The sequence below is a fragment of the Phytophthora parasitica genome (assembly GCF_000247585.1).
Source record: "Phytophthora parasitica INRA-310 unplaced genomic scaffold supercont2.10, whole genome shotgun sequence".
Classification (NCBI taxonomy): Eukaryota; Oomycota; class Peronosporomycetes; order Peronosporales; family Peronosporaceae; genus Phytophthora; species Phytophthora nicotianae.
Genome location: NW_008648996.1, coordinates 1448098 through 1469877, shown reverse-complemented (window position 1 = coordinate 1469877; position 21780 = coordinate 1448098). Strand labels below are relative to the sequence as shown.

The following is a 21780-nucleotide window of genomic DNA, read 5'->3' as shown; positions in this document are numbered from 1 at the left end:
GCAAAATGAACATGACCAAACTCAAATAGACCCAAACGGTGGACCCAAATCACAGATTGTGCTCAATTTCTCATGTTAAATGGGCATCTTATCATCAGTGCGTGCTGCCCTGGAATGCTCCTCCAGCAAAGACAGCATGCTAGTTTACCACGCTCGTATTATGCCATAAGTCCCAATTTACCAGCGCATGACACGGCTCTGAGAGGGGAAGTCCCAGACGAAGGGGCGGCCGGGCGTGGGCGGCAGGTTCTTGGCTTCGAGGTCCTCGAGAATGTCCTTCTCAGCATCTCCCTCCCACTCGAAACGCACATTGTGCGTGGAGGCGTGCTGCAGAATGAGCTTGTCGCGTGCCTCGTGGGTCGTGCTCATAGCCGAGCGGGTACCAGTGGGGTCGTAGCGTAACACAGCGGGGTTCTTGTTACCGGGAGAGCCGCGTTTAGCGTCCGCCGGGATCTCGGCGCGCTTCTCGACAGGGATGGACGGGTGCATGCCGACCTCGGTGGGGAACGGGAAGCGACGGATATCACGTGTGTAGTACTGGATATTGTAGATGCTTTCCTTGGAGTCGCTGGACGGCACAGACACACCCTCGGCCTGCTTGTCTGGCGACGGGTAGCGGTAGCCCTGGGACACAGCCGGCGACTGGTTCACCTGCTTGGTGCCCGTAGCCTCCGTGAAGACGAGCATCTTGCGGAGCTGCCAGCAATGATACAACGTTAGCATAGAAAGAAATGGGCTTCTTCCTAGCCAAACAAACGCATACGCACCTTGTTGCGCAGCTCCGCCGGCAGCAGGTTCTGGTACTCGAACTTGACAAAGGGCTTCCACGCTTCCTTGCCGCTCATGGTTGATGCTGTTCCTAGTTGTCCTGCTGTCCTGCACCCTCGGAAATGCGTCGGTGGCCGCACGATGATTTTCCACCAATCCCAATTACTCATTTTAATTTCATCCAATCCTATCATCTGATGTACAATACACCATTTCGCCTCAATCAATTCAACACATAATCCGCAACAGATCAGTGCCAACATGGCGGAGCGGCAGTACGCCGAGGCGCTGGCGGCGACCGAACAGGCGCAGAGCTTCGAACGGGCGGGTCAGGCGGCGAAGGCCGTCCCGTTCTTCCTGCAGGCGCTGCGCATCCTCAAGCGGCTCGCGGTGATCGAGTCGGCGGCGCAGCGTGCGCGGTTGCAACCCACAATCGCCGAGCTGACGACGCGTGTGTCGGAGCTGCAGAAGTCGAGCGACTACCTGCTTGCTCACGCCATGGAACAGCACGCAGCGGCCAGAGAGGCCGAGAAATCAGATTCTACCAAGACTGATATCGTCATAGACAGGTACATCGCCGCCGCGGAGACCTACATGCAGGCGCTGAACGCCCTACCGACGAGCGAAGTGGCGGCCAGAGCGGCGATTAAAGAGCAGCTCGAGTACGTCATCGATTATGTATCTCAGCTCAAGGCTCAGACCCAGACGACTCGGCATCAGATCCAGCAACAGGTTGAAGACAACAGCAACGACGTGGACGTCGCGGCGCTGCAGTGGCCAGAGCCGCCAATGCTACAGCACAAAACTGCACACGTCACGCCTGCGTACGCGTCGGCTGCGATGCCTGCAGCGAAACCAGCACCAGAAGTCGAGCAGACGAAGGAGGAGAAACCGGGGGCGGCGTATACACCACAGGAGCTGGACGTGCTACGTAGATCGTCGCAGATCAACGGCCATCTGTTCGTGCCGTGGCTGGATGATCTAGATGCGCAGGAGAAGTTTAGTTTGCCGGAGCCTTTTGAAGATCCAGACGGACACGTGCCATTGTCGGCCAAGCAGAAGAAGAAGGAGGCGACGTGGATGAGACCGAGCGACTATGCGGCAATATGCGGCCATGCACCTGTGATGATCGCACAGGGAGGAGTTAACCCATTGGTGGTGAAGCAGGATATCGTCACGGACTGTTCGTTTGTCGCGTCGCTATGTATTGCAGCAGCCTATGAGCAGAGATTCCAGAAGCATCTCATCACGAACATTATTTTCCCTGCCGATCCAAGGACGAAGCAGCCGGTGTATAATCCTTTCGGGAAGTACGTGGTCAAGTTGTGGGCAAACGGTGTGCCTCGCAAAGTCGTTATTGACGACTTGTTGCCGGTTAATGCTTCTTCCGGACAGCTTCTGTCAAGCTGCACCACTCGCAAGAACGAACTTTGGGTGAGTCTCATCGAAAAGGCTTATTTGAAGCTGAACGGAGGCTACGATTTCCCTGGAGGGAATTCAGGGATTGATCTGTTTGCTCTTACGGGGTGGATTCCGGAACGTGTTCCTGTTTCTGAACTTATTGACGCACCAAACAAGGAAGAACGACTGTGGGAACAGCTTAAAAGCGCGTTCCACTATGGAGATTGCATCATCACAATGTCCACTGGAGATATCACGAAGCAGGAGGCCAAAGCGATCGGACTCGTTCCCATGCACGTCTACGCTGTGCTCAATGTTTACGAGCTTAGCAATACTTCAGACTCGTCTCAAGAAGGCAAGAAGGTACGGTTACTGCAGGTGAAAAATCCATGGCGAAAGATGAGCTGGAAGGGGCCATACTCTCGTCACGACAAGACCCGATGGGATAGCGCTATTGGTGACGAGCTACGTGCATACCAGCGCCAGTTCTACGCATCCGAAGCGACTGAGTCAGAGGAAGCAAGTGGCCAGAAGGACGATGGCTTGTTCTGGATTGACTTTGAGTCGGTGAAGCAGTACTTCGAGAGTTTGTATATGAACTGGAACCCTGAACTCTTCCCGTACAAGGGAGTTTTCCACGAGCACTGGCCTGTTGAGCTAGGACCCGTGAACGATTCCCTCACTCTTGGATTTAACCCGCAGTACTCCCTCACATTCTGCAAAACCGCACCATCGCAAGAAGGAGCTACCGCCGCTGCTGGATCATGTACCGTGTGGGTTCTGCTGTCACGGCATGTAAGCCTCATCGAACGCGACACGGACTACTCGAATCAGCAGTTTTTAACACTACATGTTTATCGCGGCACACCTGGAAAGCGTGTGTTCTATAACCACCGCGCTGTATCACGAGGAATGTACAGCAACAACCCACACACACTCGTGAGCCTGGATCTGGATTTAGCAGATGACTCCGAGCGATGTTTCACGCTTGTGGCGTCGCAGTACGAGAAATTTGCAGCTCTCGACTACACACTATCAGTTTTTTCGACCCGCCCGTTTACGTGTGAGCCAAACCCGCAGTTTGTGACAAGAGCGCCGACATCTATAGTGATTCCGGGTGCCTGGGACTCGGCTTGTGCTGGTGGGCGCCCATTTTACTCAACGTTCATGAACAACCCACAGTTTCACTTGCAGCTGCAGAAGCCATGCCGATCGCTCTTCCTGTTTCTCGAGACCGAAGCCTTCTTCTCCCAAGATACGACCACCGCGAGTTTTCCGATCAATCTGCGTGCAGCATTGCACACACGTGAGCGAGTTTGTGGATTGCATGCTGCAGGAAATGACGAGGAACAACTGAAGGTGCTCAGTTCTGGTGAGTACCGTCCAGGATTTTGCTTCATTGAGGTAGACTCAGCTGTTTTGGCGTCCGGTTTACACGACGTTGTGCTGATCCCGTCCACCTTTGAGCAAGGCGTTCTGGGTAAGTTCACTCTGCGCGTTGTAAGTGATCCACCTGCAGGAGCCAGTATTGCTTACCGCCAGATCCCTGCTGAAGGCCACGGCATGGAGCTGACAAGGCTTCGAGGCAAGTGGGATATGCAGACCGGGTCAGCTGCAGGGTGTTCCAATTACGGCTGCTACACGTTCAATCCCAAATATTTGGTGCATGTCACGCAGGAATGCGATATCCTAGCTCGCTTGGTAGTCCTTGATCCGGAGGTAGATGCAGCAGCCGGGGAGTCTCCAACCGAAGAAGAGTCCTTGCCTCCTCCGTCTATAAACGTGTCCGTATTCGAGAGTACGTCGGAAGGAGATCTACTACTTTCAACAAATCCCAAACAAGCGTTTGCAGGCGCCACGTCGGCGGGAGGTGTGTATGTGAGCGGTGCGCCCAGTGGTGCCCTGGCAAAAGCTTCACGAAGGTTTCCTCCTGGTTGGTACATTGTACTTCCATCCACTTTTGAGCCCCAGGACTGGAGCTTCGAACTTCGCCTTTATGCATCTGCTCATGTTGACGCTCGTTTGCTTTAAATTCGAGGCAAGATCCAGCGAGACGACGATGACATTAAGTTTACTTCGCCATCAATACTTGTGCGATGGGACACATACTGCAACTTGGGACGTGCGGTTGCAACAGGGTTCAACTTGGTTCACTTGGAACATAGCGCTGCTGTATAAACATGATGACCGGAAGGCGAGTGCTGTATGCGTAATTGGCTTGCGCTCACGATTCAAGTCTCTGTACCGCGCCTCAAGTTGTACTACCAAAGGTTTTCAGTATTGTTCTTGGAGCCGTTCTGTGGCTGACTAAACGGCGGACGACTTGTATCAAAAACGCGCGAGATGTGGTATCTGCGACAGCGCGAGGACCTGCCTGCGGGCCAATATTGTTTGTTCATGGAGCCGTTCTGGCGGACTAAACGGCGGCCGACTTGTATCAAAAACGCGCGAGATGTGGTATCTGCGACAGCGTGAGGAAGGATCATACCCTGACCAAGGCGAACGCGAGTCATTGTCGGATTACTTTGCAACAATGACCAACTCCCTGATACGCCAATTCCCCGAAACACGCCAAAATGACGATAAACCTGACTCAACCGAGCTATCCGAGCCGGATCAGCGAGCAACAATTAACGCTCGCTATCGGCGGCAGCAACGTTACCTGGAGAAGAAGCGGCAATATGTTGATCATCTTGAGGCTTCTGTCAAGCGGCTCCGGTTGGATGTGGATCAGGAAATAGTTAATCTCCAGAGAGCCCGATTCTATGACGACCTATTGATTGGTACGCCAACTCAACGGAGCACAATGAAGGCGTTGGATGGTATTTCGTGTATGCACAAAACCATGAAGACATTCGAGTCAGGCGAACACGACGAACAGAGGAGATTTCTCGAATCAGCAATGCGCAGCGACGTCCTGTTCGGGGACTTTATTGGACGTGATCGTATACTCGAGCAGTGGTCGAATTTCGCACTTGTTTTTAACGATGCCCCACCCATGTTGGAGCACAACGAATTCAGAGTGATCTTCTTGGATCATGACGTGACAGTCGGGTGCGTGAGCGCACTGCTAGTCATTCGATTGACATGTCGGAGCTTGGCCATGGTTTTCCCTTATACCCTCACCAACACGAGTTTACGAGACAGACTACTGCAAAGTCCTACGCTATGGCTGCCGATGCATGTCTTATTTCAGTTTGACGAGCATGGTAAAGTCTGCCGCTATGACCCCACTATCGACTTCGTGGTTGGACTCTATGCAGTGATTCGAAACTACCGAGACGTGGCGAACATCTTGGAATCGGCCAATATCGACTCCTTTGGTCAAGTTCGTGGAGGTCTACCGGCAACTGCATCGAGTCAAACTGGAACCAACTGTTGCTGCTACCGCCATAGTTGCTTCGACCGCCGTAGCTGTGACCGAACCGAGACGGAGCTGAGTTGCCCTCGCTCCACCACCACACACGTCGACAAGCTCTCGGTGGCTTTTCTTCTTGCTAGTGACGAAGACACGCGACGTGCTGACACTGGTGGACAAACAACATCCTGAGGTTCACTTGGAGCTGTGTGTATTGCATCGGTAGCAATCGAGCACAAGCAGTTCGGGTGGCTGTTGAAGACGAAGGAATTTCGGACTCGTTGAAGACGCCATTAAAAGTCCAGAGCCAATCTTGAACATGCTGCGTGGTCACTGCCAATTACCAGTGGCAACTGCGTCACGCTTTTATTATTCTATCTTTTCGACGCCTAATACCTCCTTCAGGATATCGTACGCCGTTAAGCTGATGCCGGTAGATACAGGGCTCTGCACAGATATACAAAAGTTAGCAGAACCGTCCCAGGAGGGCCACACATCAATAGAAGGAGTTAATACATACCCGCATCCAGTTTACTGACACGCCCTTGAAAAGACCCCGCCAGCCTTCTCGTGCCAAAATAATTCGTGCAGTGGCAATGACACCCGTGTACTGAATTTTCCCTTTGGATCCTGATACGTAGCCGTCAGTCTGGATTCGTCTTCTAATAGTATCCATGGGGTATGTGCCTAACAACAAAACCAACAAGAACCCTGAGTTGCTTGCCGGTGTCCAATTCAAGCACGACACACGTACTCGTTTGTGCAATACACGCTGCAAAATACGAGCACACGAACTTGGTCAGCGGGTTCAGACTCAGCTCTGGCGCGTCTGCGCCGTACTTTCGCTCCAGCCGCCGACGCTGCAACTCAAGCGTCTACCAATACAAATTCAACACAACCTGTAAGTCATACACAGCTACAACTCATACACTAGTTATAAGCGCATACATACCCATATCTTGAAACGCTCATTGAGTGAGAATCCAATGCCTGTGTACGGTAAAGTGCCTAAGAGTGACGGCACAATTCCTCTTGAGAACGACCTCAATCCATCCACCTTGTACATCGTGACCACAGCTTCGTAAATACTGGTGTATCGCTGCTTGCCCATCTGTACCATATATCTCGCCCGTACGATATCCAGCGGATACGCCACCACTAACGACAGTCCTCCAGCCAGCGATCCGGCTGTGACCAACTGCAAATTACTAAGCTTGGGCATCTCGTCACTTCCCTCTCTCTCTGCTTTCCTATAATTGTATGCGTGGAATTTATTCCGGAAAAAGTCGAAACCTGAATGCTGCAGTCCCGCATAGGGAATAACCCTCAGAATATTGAGCATATTCCCTCGAAACAGCGCGTGAAATCCGTCCTGCACGTAGATATTCCTGGCCATCCTGGCGGCATTGCGAAAATTGAATTTCTCCTGATGGTTCACCTGGAATAGAATTTTCACTCGATCCAGTGGAGCCAACACCGACTTGGCGACGATACCTGCCATCCCCCCAGCAATAAACGACTTGGAAATTGTCATAATGGACCCTTTCTTCTCAGCCTCGTCAGCTGCATCTGCGTGGTTCAGCTTCATACTCGTCACTTTGTCCTCCTTTGCGTCCACATTGAAGGAATCATCCGGATGGAGTCCGTATCCGGCAATTGACGCCTCATAGTCCTCATAGTTGACTTTAACCCCACCTTCGTGCAACTTCCGCCTTTGCCGCAGCAACTGCATGATCTCGAGCGTCAGCGTTTCGTTCGGTGGTTCATCCTCTGGCTTGAGGTCTAGAAATAAATTGTCGTTCATGTCAAAGTCAATGGCTGCGATCTGAGCCGCCCATGAAGTATACACGGCTTGTACAGCCTGGGGACTCTGAGCTTTCCAGCGCATGACGTAATCGCAGAAAGCAGCGAAGTCCAGTCGCTCCTCCCTCTTTGCCATATCGTTTCTTAGGCGGCGGATAGTGTCTGCACTCGAGTCCAAACGCGCAATCTCGTCCGCTAGGGCTCCACGAGTGATCGTCCCATTCGCATCTGGCCGCAAGTCTGCGAAGAAGGCACGCATGATCTCCAGCACTTCAGGAGTCAGAGCGAAGTCCGGGTTGTACAGCTTGAGCGCCTGCAGCGCGTACGCCAGCTGGCGCCGCTGCCGCGCAGCCTCGGAATCCGCCTCCGTCATGCTACGGCGGATCGTAATGCGGACTGAACACGAAACGGAGGAATGCGACGGACAATTGTGGAGGTAAAAATCGATGTTTTGTAACAAGCTAAAGTACCTGATTTTGGTCGATTGTGTTTGCAATTTGACTGAAGTAGGGGTGTAAACTAGGCATTTGTAAAGGATAAAGTAATGGATAAGAATGATGAAGTTGGAGACGTTCATCTCATCAAATGTTGCATCAGAGCGGTAACTCTGCGTGACCAACATGTCAGCTTGAGCACAAGAAACGACCGCGCGGAGCTTCAGTACTTAAACGCAGCAGCTATTGCAGCAAATTAGGCGTTATTGTTTTTTTGAGCTGAAAAGGTCCTGTATTGGTGGCTACTAAAAAATGTGCTACGAAGTTACACGAAACACATACATTTAAAAAAAGGTGTCCAGCAATCTTGTGCGTTAGGAGTTCATTACAGGAGATCAGTGTTTTCAGCAGCACTATTACTTCCCAGCGCACGTTTACAACCAGCGTGAGTCTGGCGTTTAGTTCAGTTTGAGCATTATATGGCCACATTCAAGAAACAACTTCAAGATGTGCTAAATTTGAGCACGAAACGACGCGAATAAACATGGCTACATTCAAACTCCAAGAAGAGCTAACACAGTGTCTTACGATGGACGCATGCATCGCTCGAGGAGGGATCTCCCACGTTTTATCACAGGTAACAGCGTTGCCATAACTTAAACAGGAAGAGGAGGTTGTAGCATCCACTTGACTCTGCTCTCAACAGGCCCGAGCTTCGCTCAAAAACCCATCACGCCCATTCACACCGCAGTCTTCGAGTCGTCCGCTTTTCCACGGAGATGATTATCGTCCAGGATCGCGTCCAAGCTCTTCATACACAGCGGCAGAGCTCAATCAAATGGCTCAGCAGAGGACGCAGCAGCAACGAACGCCATTAGTACCAATGCCCACAAAACTTCCACCACGACCAAGTGGACTCAAGGCTCGACCTCTAGCAACGGTTAAGCCAATTGAAAAGTCTATATCAGCCTCATCTAGTAGCCTCAAGCTGGTACACGCCCCAATTCTGTCAGATGACGAGTCCGAAGTCGAGTTATCGACTGCTAGTGACGACATCCAAGCGACAGTGGGGACACAGTTTGATCCGGAGGCCTCTCTAAGTCTTCCCTCGAATGTAAGACTCTTCAACTTTGTACTACGTACTTGATCTAACGTTGCTGTTATAGGAGGAGCTGCTCCAATCTTACGACGGAATTGAGCGCTGTATCAGTGACTTACTTGGTCAAACAGAATCGCCACATTTTATCACCAAAGTTGGCCAATTGCGTGAATTAGTGGACAATTTTGTGGGTCTCAGCTCGTTTCTTCAAGCTGGCAACAAAATTCAAGACCCGGCAGAAGCCGCAACCGCGATTCTTTGCGTTCGGCTCTTCGACAAACTCTCCAACGTGCTGCTCGAAACCTGGGCGACTAATGCCGACTGCGTGTTGGAGCTTGCGCCTTCCCTTTTGGCTCTGTACAGTAGCTGCAGTGATGACAGCGATGGGACCAGTGCACAGATTATCAAACTGGGTAAGATCCTGTTTGTCCTCAGTAAGGACAGCGGTAACGATGGCAGTTTTTGCAACGTTCGCTATGTGGAGGCAATACTTCACGCTATTACCGACACTAGCAACCAGTCTTCAGGATGTCAGAACGACAAGAACACTAACGATAGTGATGACGCTGTAACCCTCTCTTCACAGCAGAAAATTCCCATGAAGGCATTGATTTACGCGACTGGAACACTGAAAAACATCTCGAATGCTGAGGACAAGATGACTCGCTTATTGGCAACTAACCGTGCGATTGCCATTCTAGGCGAGACCATGTTGTGGCGCTCTGAAGATGCAGCTACAAGCAAGGAGATCGCGCAGTTACTGATCCAAACTACCGGTATCCTACGCAATTTATCCGTCGCGAAAAGTAACCACAAACAATTCCTCGAAGCTCACATCCCTCTACGAGTGTGCGGAATGATCCCTGCATTCATATCCCACCAAGAACTTATGGTAAACATCTCGCGTATCTTGAGTAAACTCACGCTCCACGAGCTTCCACGAGCTCAAATCAACCAGAACGCCACCAATCTACACAACCTCATGACACTCATCGACCCTCGTCAAAACTCGTGGCTTTCAATCACGGATCAACAGCACTCAGACACGCGATTCCAAGACTTACTCTTCGTCCGCATCTTCTTCGTACTCGGCAATTTGTGTGCCGGTAACGATCAGAATCGGCGTTTGATCGCCACAAATTCCGGGATTTCAATTATACTGAAAGTGTTAAAGTTGTACACTGCTCGCTACTCGAACGCTCGGAACTCAGAGACCAAAGACGAGAAAGAAAAGCGTCGTTACACTGTAGACGGAGACCAGGCGATGGAAGTGTTGATCAAACTCGTCCGCGTGGTTGCAAACCTAGCAATCAACGCAGACGTGGGTGCTCAACTCAACGGATACGAAGCTCTGACACCTTTACTGGACATCCTGGAAGTATCACAACGAGTGGGAGATGAAGAGCTAATGCTGAATACCGTAAGCTGTATCACTAACGTGTCGTACTACAGCACAGCAACCGCCAGTGACTCGAAGGGATCAGCCCAAAGCAACGACTACTGCTTCATTGAAAGCAGCCGCGTTGTCATCACGCAGCTCCTGGCTCGAATTCTATTGGACAGGAACGAAGAAGCGGTGGTAGAAGCTGCCAGAGCTTACGGAAACTTGTCGCGGTTTAAAGATGTGTTGGAGTACATGGATGACCTCAAGGTGCTGGAATGTCTTGTCGTTCTGCTTAACCACAGCAACCGTGAAGTCGTATACACAGTGTGTGGCGTCTTGATGAACGCTGCTCTTGACCACAAGACGCGTCAGGCTTTACTATCTGTTCGTCCCATGGTTGACAACGATGACGTTGATGTCCGCAGTCTACTGGTTGGAATCGTCGAGTGTGCTGCGGTGGATGACCTGGATATGACACTCATCGCAAGTAAAGCGCTCTACAACCTGCTACTGTCCAAGGACATCAAGGCAGTAAGTGTGGAAATTTTCACTTCCGATGCGATGAATCTACGCCGAACTATTGAAGAAGTTCTAGGAGCTATCAGCGATAACCAGCCAGCAAAGAACGGAAGTAGCAAAGAAGACAGTGAACCAACAGAAGACAAGGATATAACCGACTCATCCAATAACCAGCAAGAGCTTCGTCTGGTACTGCCACAGCTACTGAGAAGTGTCAACTCGGTCATAAACGCGTTGTAATACCTTTATTCATATTACGTTCCTATACTTTTCTTTTTTACAACTATCGTTTCATGCTATTTTTTAAACGAATTTTCTGTTCAAGGAGGAGGACCGGAAAAAATAATTTCAACACTTGAGACCAGAATGGCTGGTCTGACCAGGCCATAGTTAGCCGAGCCGTGCGTTCTGGGCCGGAGGTAACGTCAAATGTACGTCTCGTCGTAAGAGTCCACGAGGCTGACGCGCTTCGATGAGGGTCCAACCAGATACACATCATGATCAAGAGCAAGCGGTGAATGCAAGTAAATGTGAAGAAGCATTTCTCTGGTTCGTAAATTTATGGCGTCAAAGCCAAATTGGACACCGGAGCGAGTACTCCGTCGAGCGTCTTCTGGCATTTCGAGACTATTACAAGCGCACCTCCATCACTCGTGTCGTCGCTATTTGTATCTTAACTCCAATTCCTGCAATTACAGTGACGCTTCTAATCGATTGCACTCCATTAAAATCCCCATCCGAGGGTTGGCAAGCAAATTACGCCTTCTGGTTCCGCTGGTTCTTGGCTCTAGTCGCCGTCTCGTTTGGTGTCGCTTTACAAGTCCGCGAAGCCATTTTACCAGGGGTCATCTCCAACACTGGAGCTGCTGTTATTACGTTGGGAACTTCCATTGTAGATGTATCTGTGGCGTTTGTTCTAGCAGTGTTGTGGCAATTCCCGATTCCGTTTGGATACATTTTAATGGTGGGACCGTATCTGCTGATTGTCTTGAGCTTTACGTTGCTGGTCATTGGAAGGCAGCGACTTAACGAGTCGCCAATTCTTCGCCAGCAGATCAAAGCGCAAGCCACGGTAATTTTTGCTCAAGGATCAGTGGCAATGGCGTATCCAATTTTCACTGCGATCTTCTATCGACTCTCAGGACCCCAGCAAACTGTATTCATCATCGTGATTCCCTTGTTCAAGCACATCACCAAAATTATTATTGCCAATGCAGCTGGAGGTCTTCATGAATACGTCGGTCCAATCGTGGTCTTCTCGGTCGATGTTTTTAACGTCTTCTACGTTGCAATTTGCATGCAAATATCAAAGACAATGCTCACAACTTTACTTATCATCGCCTCAGACGGCTTCCATGTGCTCGTCGCTCTTCGGGGTATTTTTCGCCAAGCTAACGTCATCACACCTGGAACATCATGCTCAATAAATTACGTGGAAGATTTACCAGTTATGCTACGCAAAGTATTCAAAACTCCAAAGACATTGGCGCATGGCTATCGAATTCGAGTGTCTGCACCATTTCCATTACCACTAGCGGACGAAAGTCGTGCGTTCTTAGAAAATATTTCAAGAAACCAACAGAAAATTCCAGCTTTGAATGCATCGCAAGTGCGTACAACCGGTCCCTCCAGACTTCTCACACTGATGCAGCCAGACACACTCCCGTCAGCTAAGGCCACTATGAAGAGTGTCACAACAAAAGAGGCTGCTTGTGACGCACTCCAGGCACTCTTTCATTCCGAATACCTCCTTATGACGGAGTATATCGAGTGTATCTTGCCACTTCTGTACGCAATATACTTACCGATTCTTTTTGAGCTACCAGCGGCTCCTTACTACCCACAAACAGCGTCATCGACCCCCGAGAAGTTGAGGAATGATGTTATCAACATTTTAATGTTCGGAGCGGTCGAGATGACCGGATTCGTTGGTCTTCTCTTCATTCTCAAACGGAAATTTGGAATTTCCCCACTTTATCAACTCGCATTTGTACTAGAGACTCAGATGTGTACTGTACAAGGTCATCTCTTTGTATGGACTGTATTCATCTTACACATGCCGCTGATGCACTATGGTAAGCAAAATTGCTCATTTCACCTTAACTCTACTAATAACGTGTGTGTACACTTAGGAGTTAATTACGCCGTCCAATTCAACTATTGACCTTGACGGATAAAGCAGCAAATAACCCGGATATTGCCTAAAACACCGTGTTATTGGTCCACTGTCTACTTGACTGGACTAATGTAAACTGTGATGCACAGTAAGTCCGATGGAGAACTGCGCTTTGTCCTTTGAAGACATTCAGACAGAGATCTCAGTCTTTTCATCACCCGAGCTGCCCAGTAACAATGGAGTGGCTTCGTCCCCCACCTGCTTCGCTGGTTCCTGGTGCTTCGCATGCCAGATCGTGACGACCAGCGCCACTAGACTCAATGCCACCAACAAGCCGATGACGTTACCCAGAACACAATCCGACGTCATGTAGCCCTTCACAGTCTTCCCGTTCAGCTCGCCGTTGACATTGCAGCTCCCGTTGAACGCGAGTTTCTCCAAGATACCGGCTTCGATAGTCGCGACTACGAGTCCAATAATCGACAATCCGATTCCAATGTGATACGGAGCGATAGACGCACGAACGTTCTTCTCGGCACCAGGATAGAAAAACACAATAAAGCTGCCCAACCACTAAATAGAGAGGTGTCAGTAAGCAATAGAATCAATCACTAATCTACAATAAAAATGCACATACGTGGGCGGAGAACAGGATCAAGACACCGAGTCCGAGCCAACTGTGAAGACTGTAGAGATTGGTGATGCTATGCTCGTTGTGAAAGCGGAAGACAGCCACAGCGCCCAGTACTGCACTCAGGAAGCCCAGAGCATGCAGCGACAAGTGGATACGCTTGTTAACTGCGTGGCTGAAGGGCAATGAGATGTAAGCCAGTGCTGCTTGCATCGAGCAGAAGACGAAGCCGAAGCTCATGAGCAGCGGGTGCCAGTTAAACACACGTGCGTCTCCGTGACTCCATGAAAATCCTGACGTGTCTTTAGCAGTCACTATGCCGTCTGTCACTGCGTAGGCTGTGAGTCCACTCCCCATCCAATAGCCGACGAGAATCACCACCAGCACCGGCAGGCTCTTCAAAATAAATACAGAATGATGCACAGATGAGATATTAGACTTTTCAACTTCAACGGTTGAAGCTGCCGCGTGCTAAATTTCTTTGAGCGAGCTCTTCCGTGTCTAGTGATCTACGTTGTATACACGTACGTGGGCTAGAACGCGCGCGACGAGCTCCATCGTAGTCCAGATCTCAGACGTTCTGGTGGTCTTTTGAAGAATAGCGAAGAACGGTCGTGTCAATCAAGATCGCGGATGTGATTGGCTGTAATGATGTTGAGTACCTTGAAGATGCCAAATTAGCGTACACGTCAGATTATAAGCCCCACCCAAATAGAATCCCTTTCCCAAAATACATGTATAGATTCCGTTTGATAATACCCGACGATGACATTGTTTTTTTTTTTCGCAGTATGTACAGACATCTTTGGCTTATGCACGGCGGTAACTACCATTCGGATTCAGATTACATTGTGGGTGTCTACTTACCTAATCATATACATGTAGAAGTAGCTACAAAGAATTTATCTTAACGGTAAAAAGTAGCTAGAACTTGAGAAACATCTATCGAGACATCTGTAGGTATTTATTCCTGAAGATAAATAGTAGTGGCAGGCGAGTTGAGAACGAAGACCAGTTCCTGGTCTCTACGACTGAACAATGTCATCCTGCACGGCGAGGTTCGACCGTTTCCACAACAAATCCCCGTCACCGATGCCCAAAAGGCTGTTCTCAACTACAAGCCCCAACTCAAGATTGAGGACGGTTGTCACCCGTACCCGGCAGTCCAGAAGGATGGCGCTACTAGTGGTGGTCTCAGTTGGAGTGGTTCTCAAGACGGCGAATGCAAAGGTTGGATTCTCAAGTCTACGCTCGGACAACGTGGGTCAAGGACAAGTGGGCCATCATGTACGCCTGGTTTTTCCCTAAGGCGCGTGCTCCGTTCCCGGTCCTTCGTTTCCTCGGCCACCGCCACGGCTGGGAATACGCCATCGTGTGGCTAGACAAACCCAACGCTGATAACTCAACCATTCTCGGCGTGTCCGTATCAGCTGCAGCTGGTTGGGCGAAAGAAGCCCCTCCGCCGGAGAAGTACCTGGATGGCAACAGCTTGAAGGTGGCCTACTACTACAACCACATCTACGGCAACACCGCGGTGAAGTACACCGACGAGACAGGCGAGTTTCAAGACCTCATCACTTGGAACCAGCTCTCGGATCTCGCCCGGAGTTATCTAAACAATACAGATTGGGATGAGACGCCGCTCAATGCGGCACTACTTAAGATGCCGATGAAGGATGGCGTGTTCATGAAGAAACTCAAAAGTGCTTACCCATTTTAGAGAACCTGTGCGTGCAAAAGGTAGTCTTTTATAAGCCAATAATGTCCGAGTCTTATGAAGAAGATGCTAGATAATTTGCAGACAAAAAATGCGGAATCAGAAGTTATGACGGAACGACATTCGAAATCGTTCTAACAAGCGTTGAAGTGGCAAGTACCGTGAGTATCGAAATACTGCGCGAATTTCCAAACTTCTGGTTTACGGACAAAAATCTAACAAATTCTAGAAAGTACTAAAATAGACGTTCTGAAATAGTGGACTAACTTTTGTGCACTATATAATGGCTTCCTCATCATCTTTATGTCTACCACACGAATATCTCTTTTCATAAGTCATTCGTCACCATGTCGGCAGCCATCGAGCAGCGCAACCAGGACGCGACGGTGTACGTGGGCAACCTGGACGACCGCGTGACGGAGGAGCTTCTATGGGAGTTGATGCTCCAAGCCGGTAGTGTATGCAACGTACACATGCCTCGCGATAAGGTCACAGGCGCGCACCAGAACTATGGCTTCGTGGAATTCCGCACCGAGGAGTGCGCCGAGTACGCCGTCAAAGTGCTCAATATGATCCAACTGTATGGACGCGTGATCCGCGTGAAGAAGGCGTCGAATGACAGGAAGAATCTGGACGTGGGCGCCAACTTGTTTATTGGCAATTTGGACCCAGAAGTGGACGAGAAGTTGCTGTACGACACCTTTTCTGCCTTTGGAGGCATCGTCGAGACCCCCAAAATCATGCGTGACCCAGACACCAAGGCCAGTAAAGGGTTTGGATTCGTCAGCTTCGATTCATTCGAGGCTGCCGACTTGGCTATTGAGTGTATGCACGGCCAGTACCTTTGCAACCGACAGGTGGTAGTACAATATGCCTTCAAGAAGGACAGTCACAATGAACGCCACGGCTCGGAGGCTGAAAGGCTGTTGGCTCAGAGAAATCCCAATAAACTCAAGCCTCACACGATGTTCGCCTTTACAGCTGGAGCTGCTCCAGGAATGGACGCACCTCCTCCACCTCCACACTTTGACCAGAGTGCAATGGGGTATATGAGCATGGGAATGGTGCCACCGCCTCCACCACCAGCAGCGATGGGGATGGCCTATCCGCCTCCACCTCCTCCGACGGGTATGGTACCGCCTCCTCCACCAACGAGATAAAGAAGAGATGGTAGATAACAGCATAACGTTCAATGCTAAAAAAAATGCTCTTCTATTTTTTTAGAACGAATATTTTGGTAGAAGTCGCAGTCGGTTGCAGTAGGCTGTGGCCCTTCGGTTTTAGATCTTGTTTCAGTTAGTCTTTGCTGATGGCGTCGTCGAATCAAGAGGAGACTATTGAGTCGCCACGCGTGTACCTGATTGAGAGTTTATCGCTGGATGAGGGGAAGACGACGAGGAAACCAGCGCCACGTGGAGGCGCGACCTTGACGCGGGTATTTTGATGCTATACTGCAAAGTAACCGCATAGTATTAATCCTTAATCGGTGTTTAGATTGACGAAACAGGGGCAGTTTATTTGATCGCAGGTGCCAATCGAGAAGGAAAGAGCTTCGGCGACGTACATTGCTTTGATTTGGGTAAAACTTACAGTAACAACCAAGAGAATTAAATAAAAGTTTTGACTAATGCATTCTTCTATGTAGATACACGTAGATGGACAGTCATCAAGCCTTCGAGCGGTAGCTTACCACCGAGAAGTGGTCACTCTACAGTCCCTATTGGAGCTAAACTCTACATTTTTGGTGGTCTCGATGCTGCAAAAAGGGAAATCTACAACGACGTCCACATCTTCGATACACGGACGTCTACGTGGACTAAGGCTACAACCGAAGGTGATGCCCCTCTTCCGCGGAATGCACACGCCGCCATTGCGTTACCAGGTCGAAAGATGCTTGTCTACGGTGGATCCTCGCCTGAGTATGGCGCCTCCAACGATCTCTTTCTACTCCACGTACCAATTCATGATAATGAGCCTCTGCGATGGGAGAAATGCGCTGCTAAAGGTGAAATCCCTGAGGCTCGAGAACTCCATTATGCGCTGCATCTGTCCGAAACTAGAGTCTGCTTTGCAGGAGGTCGCAATTTCGACGGAAAAGTCTGTACAGACATGGCTACACTCGACTTAAGCAACTGGACGTGGCAACTCGTGCCAATCTGTGAATGGAATCGCTGCTCTTTAGCTGCTGGAGTTGTCAATAACGAGCTGATCGCCTTTGGAGGCTGGGACGGAAGACGAATCTGCGGAGACTGTTGTCGCTATTCCGATGATGAGGGGTCTTGGATACCGGTGACAGTGGGCTCTAAGGAGGCAGAGCCGTCTTCGTCGGAGGTTCCAGAGCGATTTGGACATTGTAGCACCACTGTGTGGATACAGGAGCCATCGAAAACAACCGAGAAGAGTCGACGCCAAGGACTCTTGGTTTTTGGGGGGATGAACGCAGAGAGCGACCTGAATGACCTCGTCCTAATCGCGCAAGCTGGAACGTAGTCTTTCTAGCAGAGAATACTTAAGACACTACCAAAGGCTCTGGCATTAATACAAGACACCTGTAGTTACAATCTTTCTTCTTTTTTTATTATTATTTTTTACATTAACCAAGAAGTATTGCCAATTAAGCCCAATAATGCAAAGCACCATGACGTGCACTTCATACGAAACACATTTTCGTTCCAAAGACCTTGAAAAACGACGAGATCGTCATGACCAAAGTGTTATCTCCCCGATATCCCCGACATTGGTGCATTCAGCGGGGTCTACGTTGCAACGGCCGTGCTTGACTATCTCATTGACTTTGCGGAATTGGTTGCCTTATGCAACTTCGTCATGACAAGAGCGGTACGTAGGCCTCCTTAAAAAAAAGCTCTCCAGCGACATGATACGGAGGCAAAGAGACACCGATATATGGGACGGTGCGTTCGTGTTGGCAACAATATTTCTTGTGTGATGTCCAAGTGAAGAGACTATGACAAGGCCAAAATTTCACCTTTCACTTGGGACGCTGAGTCCCAGATTTGACTTATTCAGTAAGCCACTTCCCTTTTATCATTCTTCTTTCAATGTCGTGGCGGCAACCAGCTCATCTTTTCGGCCCCAGCTCGAGTGATCGCGCCATGATGGTGGAGGTGCTGGAGCTTCTGGCTTCGGACAGCCCAAGTCAAGACAGATCGGCCTCGCCGACAACTAGCAGCGTCACCACTGACAGCCACAACTCCTCGATTACTGGGTCGAACCACAGCTCTGTGAGTGGAGACACCAATCATGGTGATAACGGCGACGTACAGGGCACTCTTCTGGATGTCGGTGACCAAACACGAAGCGGATCGTCTCATTTGGTGACCCTGCCGTCTAGCGGCGACAACTTTGAGGAAAAATACCCCGCAGGATACAGAACTGATGAGGAGCAGGAGCAAGCAACTCTAGGCTTCGTTCAGCGGATGCAGGACTCAATGTATGCACCTCTTGTCTCTATGCTGTCGTGTTGTTTGCGCTAATTTGACATCCTTTTCCTGAAAGGAGGGAGTGCCATGACTGTAGTATTGTAGCCTAGAATATTCTAACTAGTGTTGGCCTCATTGTCGCCAATGTGGCTCATCATTTCAGGTCCAGTTCACTTATGTCTTGTACAACTCGCCCAGCTGCAGCTCCACCATTTCCGATGGAGTCGAAGTCACCGCCTTATCAACGATCTCCATGGTCGCCACAGTTTGCGTAAATAATCTTCGCTATTACAACCGCCATGAGCGTCATTAACTCTATGGTTGGTTTATCCTTACATAGGAACGCAGGAATGCTTGGTTTCCTCGGTGGAGATCTGGGTTTAATTGGCTCTTCTGCAGCTGCGAGTGCCCCGAATCTGCCGCCACCTACTGCAGCGTTACCAGCGATACCGGCCCAGGTTGTAGCTCCTACCGCTACCGCTTTTGCCCCACAACAATCGACAGCACGGCGTTCTATGTCACCCCACCAACAACCAAGAGCATCCGTTTCTGTCGGAATGTCGAAGGTCTTACCGACTGGCCAACGGGTTCATGTTATGAACTCGGCCGAGTTTGATGAACTTCGTCGCAAACTGCGGATGCAAACGGCGTCGCGTCGCTATCGGAAGCGCAAAAAGGTGAGATATCGATGCTGGAATTGTTAACGCGAACTCGGAAGTGTAACAGAGATTTTTGGCGCAGCAAGAAGCTCGGCAGCAAAAGACCCAGATTCTGGAACTGCAGGCGGAGCTAGCACGTCTACAAGAGCTGGAAGCTCAGACGAAGCAATACCAGCAACGCTCAACCGAGTCGCTGGAGAGAGAGCTCAAAATTCACAAGGATGAAGCGGCTGACCTCTCGGATAAAGTTCAGGCCGCAGCACAGGAGGAACTGGACTGGGTGAGTTTTGTAAACTTCCTAGATCCTTGTGTTCTCATGACTTACGTGTTGTTTTTCGTTCTCAATCTACGCAGATCAATGCAATGAATAACATCCGAAAGTGAACAGATAGCACTCTTGACTCGGTAGCGTTAACAGTAAAACAAAAAAATCGATTTGGTAAAAAGAAGTTCAAGGATCTATATTACTAAAACGTCTCATGTTATTCGTCATGTGCACACAGTGAGACATTGAGCTGCAACTTCCTGTTCAGAGTTAACGACAATCCATCAGAGCGGTGCATCGGTACAAATGCAGCTTGTCCTCACTTCCGCTTTTGCTCTACCCACGCCTTCGCAACAATAATGCTTGAAATCCAGGACCTGTTGACGACCGATATCGATGTCTCCACGTTTCGGAGTAGCACCTCCCAGGACGCCACCTCTGGTCAGAGTGACAGACCATCGGACAGTATCAATCAGAGGGAAATTGGTCGTGACGAGGAACAAGGATACACGCGTGAAGTTTCTGGTCGCGGTCCAGGCGAAGACAAGTGTCAGCAGCAGGGAGACAAGCAGATTCTAGCTGCCAGCCAACAGATCTCACGAACAATGTATGCACACCTTGAGCACTATCGGTTTTTCATCTAACAACATTTTCTCCAACAGTAGTCCCAACATTCCGGTCTGATTTGATCGGTGCATGTATTCACTAATTTACTTCTGCTCTACACTAGCCCTGAAAAGGTAGCAAAATCTACATCTGCAACCTCTGACGCTCCGTCAAAAGTCTTTCGTTCTGGACAGCACGTGCACGTCCTGAACGACGATGAGCTCGCTGACCTGTGCCGCAGAATGGAAGCTCAAACAGCAACGCTGGGTCGTGCTATCCACCAAAAGGTTTGTGGTAAATTGACAATCCGCAAGAGGAGAAGGTTTAAAACACTGCACCTTGTCTTGCAGGAAAAAGTCCGCCAGCAGAAGACGCTAATCCAGCAACTCGAAGCGAAATTATCACGCCTACAAGGAGTCGAAGCCGAGATCAAGCAGTACGAGCGGCGCTCAGTGGAATCGCTGCGAGACGAGCTGGCACTGCACCAATATGAGATCGCTGATCTCTCGCGAAAGCTGGAGAATGCTGCTAAGAAGGAGGTCGATTGGGTACGTGGGTTGGACTCATTCTCTTAGACTTATCAATAACACTCTGTGACAATTTCTATAGATCAACACGATGGATGAAAGTTTGCGCAAGTAAAGACGCGTTGTCTTACCCCGTTGTCTCGTCTCGTTTCTAGTTGAAAATACGAGTTACTGCGCAGTAATCTGAAATTTAACAAACAAAACTACGAGCTGGCAGAATCTTGTCGCTGAATGCGGCGATTCCAGCAGCCATTTGAACGCGTTTGAATTCTAAAATGATGTAATATGCGTGGCCACTGGCGATCGTACTACTGAAAATATTAAACGTAATTTATTGGCGCCTACCTACTCTATAGAGCAAACAAGATAATAATGCCTGAGCAGGCTGTCCTAGAGAGATTGCTACGAGCCTCCTCGACACATTGCTGCATCGAGGCACCCGTGGACACTTGCCGTTGTTTTCACGTTCTTGGTCTTGAAAACGCGAGTGGTCTTGGTTGACCACATAGCTTGCACTCGATCAGAAGCATCAGCATGTTCTTCAAAGCGTTCTCGTCTCGATTCACAGTCATACCGTGACAGCCATTGTTGGTGCAATGGAGTACACTGTGGACCTTCAATGTACGCTCGACGCCATCCTTCTTGCATAGACGCTTGCTGTACTGATTCTTCATTTTGCAATGACACACCGAGTGAAGCTTGCTTGTTCGAAACTCGTCAATCGTTTCCACGCGACAGTGCTTCTTCAGCTCTCGTCGGAATGAGTTAACTGGACCCGCCGGACACTTTTTGATTAGCCCGCTCACGTCGGTGTTGCTCCAGTCACCGAAGCCAACAACCGTTCTCCTTCCCGCTTGAGCAGTCAACCTCTGACAAAGCTGACGCAGTTTCTTCTTCGCGAGAATGTAGCGGCGGAATCTCAGCTTGCGAAAAGGCTTGTGCATGCGAAAGTCCAGCAGTAAGTCCATACGAGGAGTCATGAACTTCACATAAGCTTCAAGTTGTTCGAGCGAGGCAGTCTTCTTTGTCGGCATGTTGCGCACAGCTTCGAGA

General features: G+C 49.7%; 14 protein-coding genes across 16 annotated transcripts in view; 10 read left to right on the top strand and 4 right to left on the bottom strand.

Annotated features, from left to right (window-relative positions):
• Window positions 1-10: 10 nt before the first annotated feature.
• Window positions 11-1363, bottom strand: PPTG_06980 (hypothetical protein). Its single transcript, XM_008901037.1, has 2 exons — window positions 768-1363; window positions 11-696 (listed from the first exon to the last, which is right to left on the bottom strand). Exons 1-2 carry the CDS (start codon window positions 1029-1031, stop codon window positions 178-180), a joined length of 783 nt encoding a protein of 260 aa, XP_008899285.1. The 5' UTR covers window positions 1032-1363; the 3' UTR covers window positions 11-177.
• PPTG_06979 (hypothetical protein) lies at window positions 1013-4563 on the top strand. The gene has a single exon (XM_008901036.1). The coding sequence runs from the start codon at window positions 1030-1032 to the stop codon at window positions 4198-4200; it is 3171 nt and encodes a 1056-aa protein (XP_008899284.1). The 5' UTR covers window positions 1013-1029; the 3' UTR covers window positions 4201-4563.
• Window positions 4535-6287, top strand: PPTG_06978 (hypothetical protein). The gene has a single exon (XM_008901035.1). The coding sequence runs from the start codon at window positions 4622-4624 to the stop codon at window positions 5717-5719; it is 1098 nt and encodes a 365-aa protein (XP_008899283.1). The 5' UTR covers window positions 4535-4621; the 3' UTR covers window positions 5720-6287.
• PPTG_06977 lies at window positions 4832-7816 on the bottom strand. 2 transcript variants are annotated; one of them, XM_008901033.1, is made up of 4 exons: window positions 6480-7816; window positions 6282-6402; window positions 6048-6214; window positions 4832-5974 (listed from the first exon to the last, which is right to left on the bottom strand). In XM_008901033.1, exons 1-4 carry the CDS (start codon window positions 7701-7703, stop codon window positions 5897-5899), a joined length of 1590 nt encoding a protein of 529 aa, XP_008899281.1. In that variant the 5' UTR covers window positions 7704-7816; the 3' UTR covers window positions 4832-5896. The 2 variants fall into 2 exon arrangements, with proteins under 2 accessions (XP_008899281.1, XP_008899282.1); XM_008901034.1 differs by having other exon boundaries at window positions 6048-6402.
• A 492-nt stretch (window positions 7817-8308) lies between these two features.
• On the top strand, window positions 8309-11029 carry PPTG_06976 (hypothetical protein; the record flags this gene model as incomplete). Its single annotated transcript, XM_008901032.1, has 3 exons — window positions 8309-8401; window positions 8471-8878; window positions 8931-11029. The coding sequence occupies 3 exons, from the start codon at window positions 8309-8311 to the stop codon at window positions 11004-11006; spliced, it is 2577 nt and encodes an 858-aa protein (XP_008899280.1). The 3' UTR covers window positions 11007-11029.
• A 209-nt stretch (window positions 11030-11238) lies between these two features.
• PPTG_06975 (hypothetical protein) lies at window positions 11239-12930 on the top strand (the record flags this gene model as incomplete). The annotated part of the gene is made up of 2 exons (XM_008901031.1): window positions 11239-12841; window positions 12899-12930. The coding sequence occupies 2 exons, from the start codon at window positions 11239-11241 to the stop codon at window positions 12928-12930; spliced, it is 1635 nt and encodes a 544-aa protein (XP_008899279.1).
• On the bottom strand, window positions 12773-14115 carry PPTG_06974. 2 transcript variants are annotated; one of them, XM_008901030.1, is made up of 4 exons: window positions 14042-14115; window positions 13520-13909; window positions 13141-13455; window positions 12773-13059 (listed from the first exon to the last, which is right to left on the bottom strand). In XM_008901030.1, exons 1-4 carry the CDS (start codon window positions 14069-14071, stop codon window positions 13009-13011), a joined length of 786 nt encoding a protein of 261 aa, XP_008899278.1. In that variant the 5' UTR covers window positions 14072-14115; the 3' UTR covers window positions 12773-13008. The 2 variants fall into 2 exon arrangements, with proteins under 2 accessions (XP_008899278.1, XP_008899277.1); XM_008901029.1 differs by having other exon boundaries at window positions 12773-13455.
• A 620-nt stretch (window positions 14116-14735) lies between these two features.
• PPTG_06973 (hypothetical protein) lies at window positions 14736-15233 on the top strand (the record flags this gene model as incomplete). Its single annotated transcript, XM_008901028.1, has 1 exon — window positions 14736-15233. The coding sequence occupies one exon, from the start codon at window positions 14736-14738 to the stop codon at window positions 15231-15233; it is 498 nt and encodes a 165-aa protein (XP_008899276.1).
• A 306-nt stretch (window positions 15234-15539) lies between these two features.
• Window positions 15540-16451, top strand: PPTG_06972 (hypothetical protein). The gene has a single exon (XM_008901027.1). It carries the CDS (start codon window positions 15578-15580, stop codon window positions 16388-16390), a length of 813 nt encoding a protein of 270 aa, XP_008899275.1. The 5' UTR covers window positions 15540-15577; the 3' UTR covers window positions 16391-16451.
• Window positions 16452-16680: 229 nt separating this feature from the next.
• On the top strand, window positions 16681-17790 carry PPTG_06971 (hypothetical protein). Its single transcript, XM_008901026.1, has 2 exons — window positions 16681-16809; window positions 16876-17790. The coding sequence occupies exon 2, from the start codon at window positions 17121-17123 to the stop codon at window positions 17718-17720; it is 600 nt and encodes a 199-aa protein (XP_008899274.1). The 5' UTR covers window positions 16681-16809; window positions 16876-17120; the 3' UTR covers window positions 17721-17790.
• A 556-nt stretch (window positions 17791-18346) lies between these two features.
• Window positions 18347-18724, top strand: PPTG_21990 (hypothetical protein; the record flags this gene model as incomplete). Its single annotated transcript, XM_008901158.1, has 1 exon — window positions 18347-18724. One exon carries the CDS (start codon window positions 18347-18349, stop codon window positions 18722-18724), a length of 378 nt encoding a protein of 125 aa, XP_008899406.1.
• Window positions 18725-18846: 122 nt separating this feature from the next.
• PPTG_21989 (hypothetical protein) lies at window positions 18847-19713 on the top strand (the record flags this gene model as incomplete). The annotated part of the gene is made up of 4 exons (XM_008901157.1): window positions 18847-18941; window positions 19011-19347; window positions 19412-19609; window positions 19684-19713. The coding sequence occupies 4 exons, from the start codon at window positions 18847-18849 to the stop codon at window positions 19711-19713; spliced, it is 660 nt and encodes a 219-aa protein (XP_008899405.1).
• Window positions 19714-19849: 136 nt separating this feature from the next.
• PPTG_06969 (hypothetical protein) lies at window positions 19850-20989 on the top strand. Its single transcript, XM_008901025.1, has 4 exons — window positions 19850-20201; window positions 20325-20487; window positions 20551-20748; window positions 20810-20989. Exons 1-4 carry the CDS (start codon window positions 19954-19956, stop codon window positions 20840-20842), a joined length of 642 nt encoding a protein of 213 aa, XP_008899273.1. The 5' UTR covers window positions 19850-19953; the 3' UTR covers window positions 20843-20989.
• A 199-nt stretch (window positions 20990-21188) lies between these two features.
• Window positions 21189-21780, bottom strand: part of PPTG_06968 (hypothetical protein) — a gene marked incomplete at both ends in the record, with an annotated part of 1815 nt that continues 1223 nt past the window's right edge. The window contains one exon of the mRNA XM_008901024.1: window positions 21189-21772. Within this exon, the coding sequence (XP_008899272.1) occupies window positions 21189-21772 (584 nt within the window). The remainder of the gene's footprint in view (window positions 21773-21780) is intronic.

What these genes read in the sequence shown, in the direction of transcription:
- PPTG_06974 (XM_008901029.1), bottom strand. Translation starts at nt 14,071, where the DNA reads ATGGAGCTCGTCGCGCGCGTTCTAGCCCAC. An exon ending in TCGCGCGCGTTCTAGCCCAC is followed by an intron (nt 13,910 to 14,041) that starts GTACGTGTATAC and finishes TTTATTTTGAAG; the next exon opens with AGCCTGCCGGTGCTGGTGGT. An exon ending in TGATCCTGTTCTCCGCCCAC is followed by an intron (nt 13,456 to 13,519) that starts GTATGTGCATTT and finishes CTCTCTATTTAG; the next exon opens with TGGTTGGGCAGCTTTATTGT.
- PPTG_06972 (XM_008901027.1), top strand. Translation starts at nt 15,578, where the DNA reads ATGTCGGCAGCCATCGAGCAGCGCAACCAGGACGCGACGGTGTACGTG.
- PPTG_06969 (XM_008901025.1), top strand. Translation starts at nt 19,954, where the DNA reads ATGCTTGAAATCCAGGACCTGTTGACGACCGATATCGATGTCTCCACG. An exon ending in GTCGTGCTATCCACCAAAAG is followed by an intron (nt 20,488 to 20,550) that starts GTTTGTGGTAAA and finishes CTTGTCTTGCAG; the next exon opens with GAAAAAGTCCGCCAGCAGAA. An exon ending in CTAAGAAGGAGGTCGATTGG is followed by an intron (nt 20,749 to 20,809) that starts GTACGTGGGTTG and finishes CAATTTCTATAG; the next exon opens with ATCAACACGATGGATGAAAG.
- PPTG_06978 (XM_008901035.1), top strand. Translation starts at nt 4,622, where the DNA reads ATGTGGTATCTGCGACAGCGTGAGGAAGGATCATACCCTGACCAAGGC.
- PPTG_06977 (XM_008901033.1), bottom strand. Translation starts at nt 7,703, where the DNA reads ATGACGGAGGCGGATTCCGAGGCTGCGCGGCAGCGGCGCCAGCTGGCG. An exon ending in ATGAGCGTTTCAAGATATGG is followed by an intron (nt 6,403 to 6,479) that starts GTATGTATGCGC and finishes TTGTATTGGTAG; the next exon opens with ACGCTTGAGTTGCAGCGTCG. An exon ending in AGCGTGTATTGCACAAACGA is followed by an intron (nt 6,215 to 6,281) that starts GTACGTGTGTCG and finishes TTTTGTTGTTAG; the next exon opens with GCACATACCCCATGGATACT.
- PPTG_06971 (XM_008901026.1), top strand. Translation starts at nt 17,121, where the DNA reads ATGCTTGTCTACGGTGGATCCTCGCCTGAGTATGGCGCCTCCAACGAT.
- PPTG_06979 (XM_008901036.1), top strand. Translation starts at nt 1,030, where the DNA reads ATGGCGGAGCGGCAGTACGCCGAGGCGCTGGCGGCGACCGAACAGGCG.
- PPTG_06980 (XM_008901037.1), bottom strand. Translation starts at nt 1,031, where the DNA reads ATGTTGGCACTGATCTGTTGCGGATTATGTGTTGAATTGATTGAGGCG. An exon ending in CGGCGGAGCTGCGCAACAAG is followed by an intron (nt 697 to 767) that starts GTGCGTATGCGT and finishes CATTGCTGGCAG; the next exon opens with CTCCGCAAGATGCTCGTCTT.